The sequence below is a fragment of the Macrobrachium nipponense genome, chromosome 3, assembly GCF_015104395.2.
Source record: "Macrobrachium nipponense isolate FS-2020 chromosome 3, ASM1510439v2, whole genome shotgun sequence".
In the NCBI taxonomy this organism is placed as follows: Eukaryota; Metazoa; Arthropoda; class Malacostraca; order Decapoda; family Palaemonidae; genus Macrobrachium; species Macrobrachium nipponense.
The window spans coordinates 141,076,038-141,092,021 of NC_087202.1; the positions used below are offsets into that span (position 1 = coordinate 141,076,038).

General features: G+C 33.0%; 1 protein-coding gene across 1 annotated transcript in view; it reads right to left on the minus strand.

The window, feature by feature from the left end:
• Positions 1 to 246: 246 nt before the first annotated feature.
• Positions 247 to 15,984, minus strand: part of LOC135222544 (protein FAM50A-like) — a 24,239-nt gene continuing 8,501 nt past the window's right edge. Inside the window, exon 2 of the mRNA XM_064260632.1 lies at positions 247 to 441. Coding sequence (XP_064116702.1) covers positions 247 to 441 — 195 coding nt within the window. The remainder of the gene's footprint in view (positions 442 to 15,984) is intronic.

The following is a 15,984-nucleotide window of genomic DNA, read 5'->3' on the forward strand; positions in this document are numbered from 1 at the left end:
TCTTCCGAAAGAATCGAGAGAACGACGATTATTTTCTTGCAATGAAGACTGAATTCCGGGTAAAAAGAAAAAAACTCTGACGACAAATGATGGAAAAAATTGTAGCTTAATTTTCCATTGCTCGGAAGGATAAAAGAAAGGAAAAAAAATTCTATCAATGTGGCTGTAATTGAGTTGTCAAAAACTCAGGTAAAGAGAGAAAATACATTAAATAATGACATAGACCCTCTTGATCACCATGATAAATCACTCCTCCTCCTCCTCCTCCTCCTCCTCCTCCTCCTCCTCCTCCTCCTCCTCCTTCTTCTTCTTCTTCTTTTTCTTCTTCTTCTTCTTCTTCTTCTTCTTCTTCATTATTATTACGTCCGAATTAATTTTGTATTGAGTCTTTTCAACTTTTCTTATGACTCGATTCTCTTTCACGTTAATATTGGTCAGAAACTGGACAATGTTTATTTTGGCAAAGGAAAATATAAAAGCACCATATAAAGTGTGTGTATATTCATATAGATTATATTATTATATTATTATTATTATTATATATTATTATTATTATTATTATATTATTATTATTATTATCTAACCAGGCTGGTATCTCCGACTCTGGGCCATAATAGCTGTAATCTGCCTCCCGAGAGCTCAAACGTATTTCCAGAAAATTAAGCTCTAATCTCCAAAGCAAACTGTTCTCCAAAATCGTCTCGAAAAAAAAAGAAACCCATTAATAAAATGCAATAAATTCGGACGAAGACGCCTTGCAACAACATCTCCTATTCAATGGAGTTGCGGTTATCATGAATAGCCCGGGATATCGAAAAAAAAAAAATTCTTGGGATATTCCGACGGGCGCAGACGAGACGCTTCGGTAAAAGATTCAAGTGGGCGAGATAAGATTCTCTTGAGTAATTAGTTCACTTTTCAGACGGAAAGAGTGAGGATCTCTTTGATGGCGCCTTTTCCTCTCTAAATTAATCACTAGTTCACTGAAGAAGGGAATCTCACACACGTATTACTTACTGTTATCCTAATTATTAGCCCTGTTCATTAAGAAGTCATTTGTGGCACCTCAGAGGTAAATTGGACTTCTATCGCTATGTGTTTCTAGGGAAATAAGTTAATAAAATAAAATATATGAGAATTATAAGATACTGAGGAAACTATAACTCCCATACATTTTCTCAGACCATTTCTATTAGGAATTCCAGGTGTTAAAAATGTAAATATTGTTTAAAAGAACTATTATCATACAGTCATGTAAATATGTGCATATATACAAACAAAATATATGTATACTATATATATATATATATATATATATATATATATATATATATATATATATATATATATATATAATTTTATTGACAATTTTATTGAAAAAGAGGGATATTGGCCTCATAGAAAAGTTAATGTTGGATTGAGAAATGGGTCACACATACATGTTTCGAATCTATGGATATACATGCAAATTTAAAATATGTCAGCAAATTAAAGGGAGGGTCAACCCAAAACACAAAAATATTAATTTAAAAAAAGTATTTTACTTAGAAACCTAATATTCACAGGGTATAATTACATTATCATTACCAACTTTATGATAGCATAAGAACGCAATATGTACGTCCGTTGTTCGTCCGTCAGTCCGTCTTTTTGTCCGTTGTCATAAGCGCATTGCGGTCTTATTTTTCATCCTAGACTCACCTGCTTCTGCATGTAAATACTCAAATGTCAAAACAAACAACGTGTAGTTTTTTAGTTCTTCCTAGTTTCTCAAACAGATCAAGATATAGATTAGATAAATAGATCGATAGCTGTGACGTCACGCCATATCCCCTTTTTCAATAAAATTTCCAATAAAAATAGTAATACGTGTGTGAGATTCCCTTTTTGAGTGAACCAGTGATTAATTAGAGAGGAAAAGGCGCCATCAAAGTGATCCTCACTCTTCCCCGTCTGAAAAGTGAACTAATTACTCAAGAGAATCTTATCTCGCCCACTTGAATCTTTTACTACTCATACGAACAACAAGGCTCAAATAAAAAGGACGCAAACTAAACAACATACATATATTCTCAGCTGTAAGTGGAAACACAAAATAACTGAACAGAAACATCGGCCTATATTCTGTGCACCTCATATATAAAACTGTGTTAAAATCTATGGTCAAAAAGGGCGTTGTATCATGGCCACCGAGAGATGTCTAGCGGATTTGAACGTCATCAGGGTTTTCCCAAGCAAAGGTAGTCCGACTGACTTAGACCTACGGTCAGTCAGACTAGCTGCTCTAAATACAGAAGGGGTCACACCGGCTTGATTTTTTTCAAGTGAATTACATCTTTTTTGCGTTATTTGTAGAACAAAAGGGATATTGATAGTGAAATAAAGTTTGCGAGTGTTTCTGCGACGATGCCTTATCTTGTGTTGTCCCAAATTGCAAGGGGAATTACGAGACAGGGCCCAAGGTCAACTATTTTCTTTCCCCAAGAATGAAGAAGAACTCGCAGCAAGATGGATACGAGCCATAAAACGAGAAAGCACTACACCCCGACCAAATATAGCAAAGTGAGTCTACAATATACTCTGACATTTACCTCATTACTATTGAAATTAAATAATATCGTTTGTGGAATATTGGTGTAGTGTTTTTTGCTAATAAAAATCAATTATACCGTAGCTTAGGAGGATCATGAACATACAGCTACATTTGCATTAATCACCATGATGTATTTATTTGTGATATTCGGACACTTCAATATTCGTTAATGGGCAATAGTTTAAATATACTGCAAATCTGTTTTCAGGTTTGCAGTTTACATTTCGTGCCAGAGGATGTTATATGGGAAAAATCCTGTTATGACAAAAATACTGGCACAACCTCAACTACAAAAACTGAAAATACCACAACTTCGTGAAGGTGCCATTCCATCTCAGTTACCTAACTGTCCCCGTATCTGTCCAGGCCACCGCATCGAAGAGAATCTCCAGATTCGAAGAGAGCAAGGAAGGAGCAATCAGCGATGCAGGCTGCAACAGCAGAGTGTTGCAATAGACATTTTGTGTACAAATTCTAGGCTATTCAGTTCTGTTGAAGAACTTGTTGGGAAACAAACAGTTTTTAGATACTCAGTATTGGACTTTGATAAAAAAATAATGAGGGCCTTTCAATTTGTCGTGTTGCGCAATTCCCATACCCAAAAATAATTTTATCCCTAATGATAAAAGAATAGCTGCGCAGTGCAAGCTTTCGTTCAAGACACTGAAGTAAATCGATTAGGGGGGGACTTCAAGATTCCCGTAGAAGTTCATGATACCAATACACTTGAAAAGATATTGGATAACTTAAGTAGAGCGGATAGCTATAAAAGAAGTTCAAAAACTTGCAACAGCATTAGTGTTATTCAGTTAGTGATTTCATTTTTATCCATTCGTTTTAGATGAACCATCATTCAAACATCCTACCGTACTGAAATTTGTTTGTGAACAACTGCATTTAATGATTCTTAATAAGATGGATTATTCATCTGAGTTAGTGATATTTTCCTCTTTCTTCTATAATGTTCTCCCCAGGGATACAGGCTCTTGAGAGATAAGAAATTTCTTATATTACCAAGCTACTCCACTATAAAAAGGGTGTTTGTTTTAAAAAAAATTCAGTCCGGCCACGGAGCAAGATGATACAAAATTTCTTGATGTACATCAAAAATAAATATAAATCATTATTGCCCAATGACAAAGTAGTGAATCCTGATGGTTGATGAAATTTCATCTTAAACCATATTTTGATTATAAAGGGAGAATATTGTTGGCTCAGCCTTTGTATCAAAGGCTGAGCCAACAAGCGCATCTTGTTTTTATGTAAATAGCGTACGGTCAAAATTATAGGACGCTGTGCATATTATTCCTACTAAGTGTATGAAAGCCCAAACTTTGCATAATATATTGAAGAAAATAATCATTAGATTGGAAGAAATAGGCTTTGCAGTATTCTGTGTTGTGACCGATAACAATGCCATTAATGGAAAAGCTATGTCATTTTTTGCCCACGCCAACCAAAATTATCAATTGTGTATCATCATCTAGTCAGAGTGGTAGGCCTCTCTTCTTTATGTATGATTCCGTGCATTTGTTGAAATGTATAAGAAATAACTGGGTAGCCCAAAAAGATACGAACCAAACAATGAAGTTTCCTCCCTTTTCCATTGAAAATAATATCGTACAACCAGAACTTTATTATGCACCTTTTAGTACTTTGGAGAAACTTCAAAAAGTAGAGGATGGCTCACTTTTGAAACATTCATAAAAGCTCTCGTTAAAAGCATTGTCTCCCTCAAGCTTTGAAAAACAAAATGTTAATTTAGTATTACAGATATTTAATGAATATGTGATTCAGGCATTGCTAACTGTGGGTAAAAATCACTGCTTACCTTATTTTGCACACGTCTCTGAATATATAAAGATTTTTTATACTTGGTGGACAATAATGAATGTAAAAAGTCCATTTAAAGGAAAAAGACTGAATCACGAATATGCCACTCCCATGACTAATAATAGCGACGACGCAAAGTTTCCGTATCTGAAAGATTTTTATGCTTGGCTGGAAATTTGGGATGAAACTAAAGTATTCGGTGGGACATTAACAAAAGAGACGTTCACAGCATTGAAACATACAACCAATGCGATGTTAGAGGTAAAAAAGTACTGCCCGACTGAGTTACATATGGAGTATGCGTTGACAGGGAAATTTCAAACTGACAATCTCGAGTCTAGGTTTGGGCAATATCGACAGCTTGCAGGTGGCCACTACAATATTTCTGTACGGCAGGTGTTTGAATGTAAAAGAAGCTGAGGATGATGTCTGTTCTTAAACAGAAATTACCATTCCATGACAGCAGTACTACATGTAGCCATTAATGGACGGAAAAATTAAATTGGAACTGATTTAGAAACCACTCATACTGTAAAAGGTACTCTGCGTAACACAGAACGATATAGACAATTGCAAAGGGGTATTTCCAATAATCACATATTTAGCAGTCTACTGTTGTTATTCTGTTTACAAAAAAGGGAAATGTAATTCTTGCAAAGAAATATCACTGGAGCGCATGATGAGGAGATCTTTCCAGAAAAAATCACAAATATCTTTCGGGAATAAAGTAGAGGGGCTCTTATATATCCTCATGATACGGCAGCAAATATTGTTACCTACTGTTATATAATAATCAATAAATTAACACAAATACCTCATTTCAGAGCTTGTAATGATCAGAAAAATTTTGCCTCAGCACTCATATATAATATTCTTGTAGACGATGAGGCTCTGTTTCCAAATGAATTTTGCGACTCAGGACACAGCACTGAACAGATAGAGAAAATGATGATATGGGCTTCTACAAATGTATTAATGAATAATTATTGTTGTCAGGAAAATAACTCGATTGTAGCAAGCAAAAACTTAACCAAAAAAAGAAAGTTGGAGACTGTCACGAAAAAATAATACTTCCAGCATTTCAAATAATAATTTAGAGAGTAAATTATCATTATTTTCTTATTTTTGTTTATTCCATGTTTATAACACCAATTTATGATTATGATTATGCTTGTAAAGTCACTGCTTCTTTTTGTTTTTGTTTACTTACATGTATATAACTTATCTTGATGTACTATTTTCTTTACTAGCATTATAATTCTATCATCCTTAAACTACTTTTATTTATCATCCATAAATTAATTCTTTTATGTACCAACCACAAGTAATTTCTTCTATCTATGATTATCAATTATACCATAGGAAGTCAGGAGGGCATCACAAATGTTTAAGAAAGTATATAAGAGATGCGGATTAAAGCACAAACCATCGGACTACCTTCCCTGCTTCGCGCCCCCCCCATCGAGCCGGCCTTCTCTCTCGGTGGCCATGGTTGTATCGCCAACGAAAACGAAAATGAAATAAATACTCTCTATATAATCAAAATAATTTTTCTGTTCTGTTTAACATTCACATTATTTGCCTTAGAATTAATTTGTTGATTTTGTTGTTGCTGTTGTTCTTTTTTGGGGTTAGAAAAGGTCTATGAAAGAGCCTGAAAATGTCTGAAAAAGGTGTTTCGCTTTGAGTTAAAGATACAGGAATTTTAGGATATTTATAATTTATCTATTAGAATGAAATGTGCAAGTTAACAGTACAGAATAATTATTTATTATAAAATGTAGCGTATTTATTCCATTTTTCATTGATGTAACAAGGATCTATTTGACCGTTGATTTCAGCACGTTTTAATTTACGTTAAAAGTTAGGAATATAATGTTTACAACTTATGCATAAGGGAAATCTTGCGCACACATCTCGAGTAGGCTGGAGGTTGGATCACGCCTTGTTACTTATAATTTAAGAATTAATCATATCTATTCTAGTCTAAAATTCCTGTATTTTTAACTCAACACAAAACTCATTTACAGACCTTTTTAGGCTCATCCATACCCTTTTTCTAACCCCTCAACAAGAACAAGAACAAAGTAGGGGAGTAAGCGATAACCTCGGTATGACTCAAAACTGCCTTTTCTCACTCTGGCCCTTTGCTTTTTGGACGGCGAGTCTCAAGCCCCATGGGAAGCTGCGAATTGAATGGTGTGCCTTCCGATTGGCTTGGAGAGAACCATCAGACATACTGACGACACAGTGGCAGAATAACAACTGGAAACTAAAGCATAATTTCTTTTTATTTATGGAGTTGTTAATACTCGAGATTCATTTGAATCAATCGCTCACATTTTCTTGTAGGATTGATTTTGGTTCGGTTGAATCTTTCAGAAACGTGAGTCTTCGCTATACTACTCAAAGAAATAAACAAAGGCAAAATTATAATGATAAAAACTCTTAGCTCTTCCTATCTAGAATGGAAGCCTTTCCGTCAGTTTTTATTAATACATTTCCCCCCAATAAAGTATCAAAAAGTCTTATAATAAGTATAAGTTTGTAAATACGTGCAAAATGTACAGTGACATTCGTTCATATTCACAGGAGTAGACACAAGTTAATGAACTGAAAAAATAGAAGACATTTTGAAGTGCAGACTGACAGCAGAGTTATTGTAATAAAAAAAAATCCAAACAAAACATACAGCATTACTTTCGAATTATTGACATTTTTATTTAATTTTTTCTTTTTCAATGCCATCATGATGAAAACTAACCCTTTCAGAATAACATGGTAACGTAATATTTTGAATATCAGGCGGCGTTTAAAATCACAGATAACCTCAGGTCTTCCATTTAAACTAGAAGACAATTATGATTTTATAAGGAGGTGAAACAAGTGTCTTCAGAGACTATGTCAAATTCATTCCTTCATTAATCTTACGTCACTAACTGCTATCACTGGTTCTTGTAAAAGCCTGTTTTTCTATTCATTCACAAGTGTCCGAATGATTTTGTCTAGCCTTCTTTTACAATCTTCCACACTGTTGCCGCTTACAACTTCTGGTGGCAGTTTATTCCATGTGTCGCATAGTTTGTATGTAAAGAAGTTCCAACAATGAGATGTGTTGTGTATCTTCAATTCTAGCTTCCATCCATTATTTCTTGTGTGTTTTTCGTTTAACGTGAATAGATTACTAGCTACTTTTGTTATGCCTTTCAGTATTTTGAATGTTTCTATTAGTCGGCGTGTTTCTAAGCCATACATGTTCAGGCTTTGTAGTCGTCTTTGGTAACCTATTTGCCTGATGGATGGAATTAACTTTGTTGACCTTGCTTGTACTCCTAATCTATTTATGCCCTCTCTTAGTATTGGGACCTAAACTGTACTGCATATTCAAGATGAGGTCTAACTATTGATGTGTAGAGCTGCCACACTATTTCTTCGTTTCCGTATTTGAATTGCCTCTTTGTATAGCCCACTAGTTTACGTGCCTTTTTTCCAGTTTTTATTCACTGTTTTGTGGATTTTAAGTCCTTGAGAATAAAGACTCCAAGGGCCTCCTCTTGTTCTACTCTATTCATGTTGTTCCCAAGCAGCATGTAGTTGGCATGAGAGTTATGTGTTCCTATTTGTAACACTTTACACTTATCAAGTTAAAAGGCATTTGCCATCTTTTGACCACTCTCCTATTTTCCTTAAATTATTTCTGAAACTTTCAACTGTATTTGTGTCGACTGCATTTACGTCTAGTTTGGTGACATCTGCAAATTTGGCCATCCTGCTAATTAAGCCTACATCAGTGTTATATATGTAATTCAAAATCAAGATTGGGCCAAGGACAGACCCCTGAGGAACTCCGCTTGTCACATCTGCCCATTCTGATTCTTCGCCGTTTATCACGACTCTCTGCTTTCTATTAGTTAGCCAGTCTTCGATCCAGTCTGCTATTTCTCCTACAATTCCTAAAGCTCTAACTTTTGTCATTAGTTTCTTGTGTGGTACTTTGTCAAAGGCCTTTTGGAAATCTAAGTAGAGTACATGTATTGCTCTACTACTGTCGTAAATACCAAGCATGTTATGAAAAAACTCCGAGGTTTCATAGGCAGGATCTATTTTGTCTGAAGCCGTGTTGACTATTGAACAACAGGTTGTTTCTATCAATGTGATCCACAATCTGACCTGCAATTACGGACTCGAAAATCTTTCAAGGGACAGATTTTAGACAGATTGGTGTATAATTTCCTGGCTCTTCTCTTGGACCTTTTTTGTAGACTGGGGAGGGGCACGTTATTTCTAGTGTCCACATCCTTTAGGTACCTTTCGTTGTGCTACAGTTTTTCTTTAGAGTTTATATAGGTGAGAAACTATCTCCTCTTTTAACTCTTTTATTTCTCTTGGATTAATCCCATCCGTGCCAGGAGATTTGAACTTTTTAAATTTTTCTATTTTGTTAATGTCATCTTTTGTAAATATTATGTTGTCAATCGGTTCTGCATCTTCATATTTAATAGTTGTTCTGGGATTGAGGCAGTGCCTTCAATTGTGAAAACATTGGTACAAATCCTTTTAACACTCTCTCTCTCTTTCCCTGTCTCCATGTAATGTTTATTATTATCCATACGCTTGCTAATATTCACATTATTATTATTATTATATTATTATTATTATTATTATTATTATTATTATTATTATTATTATTATATTATTTCTTATTATTATTATTATTATTATTTTATTATTATTATAATATTGTATGCTGGAAGTAAACCCTCTTTTAATTTTGTTTTATGAAAGGTTATTGCTACATCAGCTGCATTCATTTATAGAAGTTATCCTCTATTTTTCCAATTATGGTTTTTTCATTGTTGCTTAAACTGGTGAACAACGCACTTCCATATATGCACACATACATACAAGCGTAAGCTACAAATGTCCTTTAATATCCAATTCGCTCTACTCGGAATTAATATTTTATTTTCTTATATGTTAACCGAAGGGGGATTCTTCAGTTGATAATAAGTTCGCCGTCTCATGGGCTCGAACTACGGGACAAGAACTCAGGACTGCAGTGACGCGCCTATCAAAGCTGTGTGGTTTAATGTGAGTCACTCTAGTCTTGAGTTCTTGTTCTGTGAGTTGAGTCCCTGGGACGGCAAACTTATTCTCAACTGAAGAATCCCCCTTCGGTTAACATATATGAAAATATATTAATTCCGAGGGTAGAGCGAATATTAAAGGACATTTGTAGATTAATGCTTGTTATATTTATGTGCATACGCACACATTATATATATTAATAATATTATATATATATATCTATATATATTATATATAATATATATATATTATATAAATATATCTAATAAAAGGAGCCCATAAAAACACCAAAATACAGAGAAGAAGTACTATATTTCAGAGACTGCTGTCTCCCTCTTCAGGTAGATGAAAGAGATACGACAGAATACAAATTTACCATATACAGAAAACCAACGTTCTCACTTTCATACATCACTACTTTAGCTATCATGACATTGATATCAAGATAGGTGATAGCTAGTAACTTGTTCTTAAGAGCCTTACGAATTTGTTCCCCAGAATTCCTGGAAAAAGAATTTGAACTAATTCGCAAGCAACTTTTCGTCTTTAAAATATCCTGACCATATAAATTGAGAAAGCAATTCACAAAAGCAAACGTAATTTTCTACCGACCCCCTAAAGACAAGACCAGAGATACACCCAACAATAAAATAATAATTCCCCACCTGGACACGATTAAGAGAATAACCAACCCCCTCGGAAAATCGAACCCTTTTGTATTTACTTACCCAAACACCTTAGCCAAATCCCTGATTAACGTCCAACAAAAGACATCTCCAAAGGACTCTGGGGTATACGAAATCCCATGCCAGGACTGTGACCAATCTTACATCGGATTTACAGGTAAATCCCTTCCCCAGAGATTAATACAGCACAAACGGTCAGTTAGGTATGGACAACAGAACTCGGGCTATTTTCAACCATATAAATGAACATAACCATAGAATAAACTGGAATTTGTCACGTGTAATTTATAGCAGCAACTGCCGGTACAAGAGTCAAATGATGGAATCGGCCTTAATAAAATAGAGGCATGTAATGAACATCTCAAAAGGAGCATGGATTTCGGACACGATCGACAACGTCTTCATTCAACCAACCCTTAAGAAGATTAAAGGAAGATTATCAGCGGGGGTGACTTAAAATGGCTTGTTTGTGGATGGACCTCTTGGTATAAATACCTCCTTTTCTGTAAACTTTTCTCATTCATCTACCTGAAGAGGGAGACAGCAGTCTCTGAAATATAGTACTTTTTCTCTGTATTTTGGTGTTTTTATGGGCTCCTTTTATTAGATGGAATTCTGTTGTTACAGAACATTTTACCAGTCATATATATATATATATACTATATATATACTATATATATATATATATATATATATATATATATATGATATATAAATATATATATATATATACATATATATATACTATATATATATATATATATATCATATATATATATATACATATATGATATATATATATATATATATATATATATATATATATATATATATATATATATATATATATATATATATATATATATATATATATGCTTCGTCCAGCATCTCGGGACCTCGGACTAAAATCATTCAATCGCGAGATTTCTGTCCAGTAACTCTATTTACAAACCATTCTCCCACCCCAAGTGGACAACTTCGCTCTTTCGGGATGACGTCTCCCTCAGTTCTGAGGGGAAAGGGATCTTATAAATCGAGAGACGACGTGAAATACGAACTGCGCTGCCTAGCAGATTCAACTCTGATGATAGACTGGTCTAACTCGTCTCTCCCAAGAGGAAAAGACAGAGTCCAACTCGAAGGCTTTAGCAATCAATCAGAGGGTTTGAACACAGACATTCTATTATTGATCTCAGTGTGTTTACTTTGGATACATACGTAAGTATCTGAATTTCACCAAGGTCGACTGGACAAGATATTATATACATATTTCAAGTTGAGTGATGATGATATATAAGTTTTTAAACAAGAAAATTATGTATGTACAACTTTTAATTAAGCAAATAATTACATACAGACATTCATATATGTACATACATAAATACATACATACACAGCACTGTCAGACTTTATTTGAAGTTATTTTCGGAGCTAGCAATCAAATGCCAGGCAATTCTTTGCCTTTACATAGAGGCACCTCACCGAAGAAGCTACGCAAGAAGACTGTGTCAATCTCATCACATACATTCGCAATTTTAATATAGATTCTGAAAAGCAGGAGGTGGAGGGTCAGGCTATTGAATGCCATATATTTATATAATAGTTGTAGGTAGTACCTACATTATGTTCCAAATTCTTGTTTATAAACTCAAACTTTTGTCTGTAATATAATTCTTCATCATGCTGTTAAAAAAGATTATGTGCTAAAACCGTATATTAATATATGCATGTAAATGTATATCTGTATTCCTATAATATAAGCAATATATATATATATATATATATATATATATATATATATATATATATACTATATATATACATATATAGATATATATATATATATATATATATATATTATATATATATGTGTGTGTGTGTGTGTGTGTGTGTGTGTGTGTGTGTGTGTGGGTGTGTGTGTTTAAAAAATCACAGTAGCTGCACGTGACTTCATTAGATAAGCGAATACCACTGGAAAATGATAGTCAGAAATCCAATTGTCTGTATTTCCTTTCCCCCTTCTTTGTTCAGCTTCTCACGCCCCGATTTTGGTTCAATGCTGTGATTAATTCCCTTGTGATGCTAGTAAACATCCCCTACTTAATTCAAGCAACGTAATAGTCCTTTCTTTGTAAGTTCCCAGACATTTCATGCCCCTTGAGTGAGTTGTAATATTGAATGCTGAGAACCAGCAGTTTGAAACGTTTCCCACGTGTTTCTCGCCTTAGTACCGATACTAGAATACAAACTTTGCAGACAAATACCGTGCCTGATTGTGGGAAAAAATTGGAACCCTTTGGAATAAGGCTTACATTGAAATAACCCGATTTGCGCAAATTCTGATCTCTGTGTCTGGCTCATTTCCTAGTCACTTGTTTCCGGTGGACTGTCAATCAACCACCTCATTTAAAACTAAAGTCCAGAGTTTCTGTAAATTCCTCCTTTTTCAGTAATATAAGCCTTCTGCCTTATTTGTATTAACCTCCAGGCAAGGCCATTTTTATGAGTGTGAGAATACATCTTCCAGGCAGGAACGAGATCATAAATATACATATATACATACATACATATATATATATATAATATATATATATATATTATATATATACATATGTATATATAAATATATATATAGATATATATATATATATATATATATATATATATATATATATATATATATATATATATATATATACATATATATATATATATATCTATATATATATCTATATATATATATATATATATATAGTATATATATATATATATATATATATATATATATAGATATTATATATATATATATATATATATATTCTTCATCACTGGTGGGCTAATCGTCGGTGGAGTAGGTACGGGGATACGGAAGGACATGGCACATTACATGATTTCACTTTCATTCTCCTAGCGACGTTTCGAGACAAAGTCCCATCTTCAGTCTAAAGTCAAGAAAAAAATATTACATCAATACAAAACAATTAAGAAAGTTAACGTGAAATTATTATAAATTAAAGTATTCCTAAGTAAAATTACGAATAAAAAAATCTCAAAGAATGAGTATTACATCAATACATAACATATTCAAGAAAAAGAAATGTAAAATCATAAACAAATAAAATATTTCAAAGTAAAATTACGAATAGAAGCATTTTAAAAAAAAATATATATATATATATATATATAGATATATATATATATATATATATATATATATATATATATATATATATATATATAAAATGATGAAAATACCTTGCTCGAGCACAGTCCCGCCGTTCCGTGTCAGGACGATGGAAAAAAGGTCAAGAAGAGGCAAAGAACCAAGTGGCGTGGCTTTATGCTATATACAATGGTACTGAGGTAGTATGGTTGTTAAGTGAAGGTACCAGTTTCTTAATTGCCAAACTTTCAAGAATGAGGAGGTGGTGTTCGTATGGTGACGTCATAATGACCTTAAAGTTGTTTTAATTCATCTCTGCCTTACAGATTCTATCGTGATTCCTAATATTTAATTGTTCAGGGTTGGATAATTTGCTGCTCGTTCGGTAACTTACACCTCTATGAACATCACATCTCACTTTGAGCAACCGGCGCGTACTTCCTACGTAGGTCTGCTGATTACATCGGCAGTAATTAAATAAATACACTACACCGGATTGCATTAAGGAGGGCAATTTCTCTTTGTGTTTTAGGAAGCTACCAATATTTCTAGGATTTATGCAAGTAAATCGGGTATCAACTGCTGGATAATGGCGGTTTAGAATTTTCTTAAGGGAGGGCAAAAACTTCCTATCATGCATATAAGGTATTTTAATATAGTATCTAAATTTCTGTGCTAAATGGACTGGACTAGGTGGATGAAAAAAGTTATTGATGGCATTTTTGACGTATTTAAAATATAATCCCGATGGATAACAATTGCTGTTGAAAAATCCCTCAAGAAATGTTATTTCGTCATGGAATAATTTCCAACTTGATGATAGGTTTATAGCCCTGTGGAGGAGTGTTGATAAAGAATTTAATTTAAAATTATAAAAACAAAAACTGTAGAAATTCAAGCCAAGACCGATAAAAGTAGGTTTCCTGTAGATTCCTTTGTTAAAACAGTTATCTTTACGAACTACCATTGTGTCTAAAAAAGCTAATTGTCCATTTTCTTCTAATTCACAGGTAAATTTAATATTTTGATGTTTGGAGTTAGCATATTGTAAAAATGAGTCGCTATGATGCCTATCTTTAAAGAGAACAAAAGTGTCATCTACATACCTTCGATAAAATAGTGGTTTAAAAGACGGAAGGCAATTGTCCAGCAGTTCCCTTTCAAATTTGAGCATAAAAATATTGGCGAATGTACAACTTAGGGGATTCCCCATACCTACACCCTCTATTTGCAAATAAACCTGTCCATTAAAAATGAAAGCAGTGTCCCGCACTGCTAATTCTAACAATTTTCTAAAATCATGACGTTTAAAGCCACTATATGTAGTATCGTCTTCTGTAAAAATAGTATCTAAAATAAAGCTGATGGTTTCCTCCACAGGTATATTAGTGAAGAGTGCTTCAACGTCGAAGCTTGCCATGGTTAGGTCAGAGTCCTGGCATAAAATACTGTTCTTAAAATCAAGAGAGTTGGTTAGATAATATTCATTTTTAAAATGATTTTCTATAGAGGTGTCAAGAATTTGGCTATTTTGTAACCTAGTGTAGTATAGGACCCTCCTTGTGTATTTTTGGTAGGCCATACATAACACCCAATGAAGAACCTGTTACATTAAGATTTTTGTATGTTGTTTGATCTATCGTTTTATTATCTTTCAACGTTTTCAAGAACCTTCACTTAACAACCATACTACCTCAGTACCTTTGTATATAGCATAAAGCCACGTCACTTTGTTTTTTGCCTCTTCTTGACTTTTTTCCACCGTCCTGACACGGAACGGCGGGACTCTGCTTGAGCAAAGTATTTTCCTCATTTTTAATATTTTTATATTTATATATATATATTCTTTTTAATGTTTTTTTCTTAATTCTACTTAGAAATCTTTTAATTTTTTATGATTTTACATTTCTTTTTCTTGCATATGTTATGTATTGATGTAATACTCATTCTTTGAGATTTTTTAATTCGTAATTTTACTTAGAAATACTTTAATTTATGATAATTTTACGTTAACATTCCTAATTGTTTTGTATTGATGTAATATTTATTTCTTGCCTTTAGCCTGAAGATGGGACTTTGTCTAAAACGTCGCTAGCAATAAAGAATCATGTAATGTGCCATGTCCTTCCGTATCCCCGTACCTATACATAATATATAGTAATATATAATATATTTTATTATATAATTTTAAAATATTTATCTTAATTTAGATGAGAAATATATATTATAGAGATATAAATAGAGATTATACATAGAGAGAGAGAGAAAAAGATATAGATATAGAATAAATATTAAGAGATATATAGAGACATATATATATGGATTATCGCTAGATAAGATGCAGTATAGTATAATAGAATCATAGTAGAAGAGAGAAGATAGTATAATATAATATATCACATAATGATGGGTCATACTATATAATTATATATGATCGAGATATATATAAATATAGAATATATATACATATATGTATATATATACAAATATATGTATTAGATATATATATAAATATAATAGTATTATTAGATATATATATATATAGATAATATATATAAATATAAGAAAAATATTATATACTATTATATAATTCATAGCATATATATATTAGATTATATATT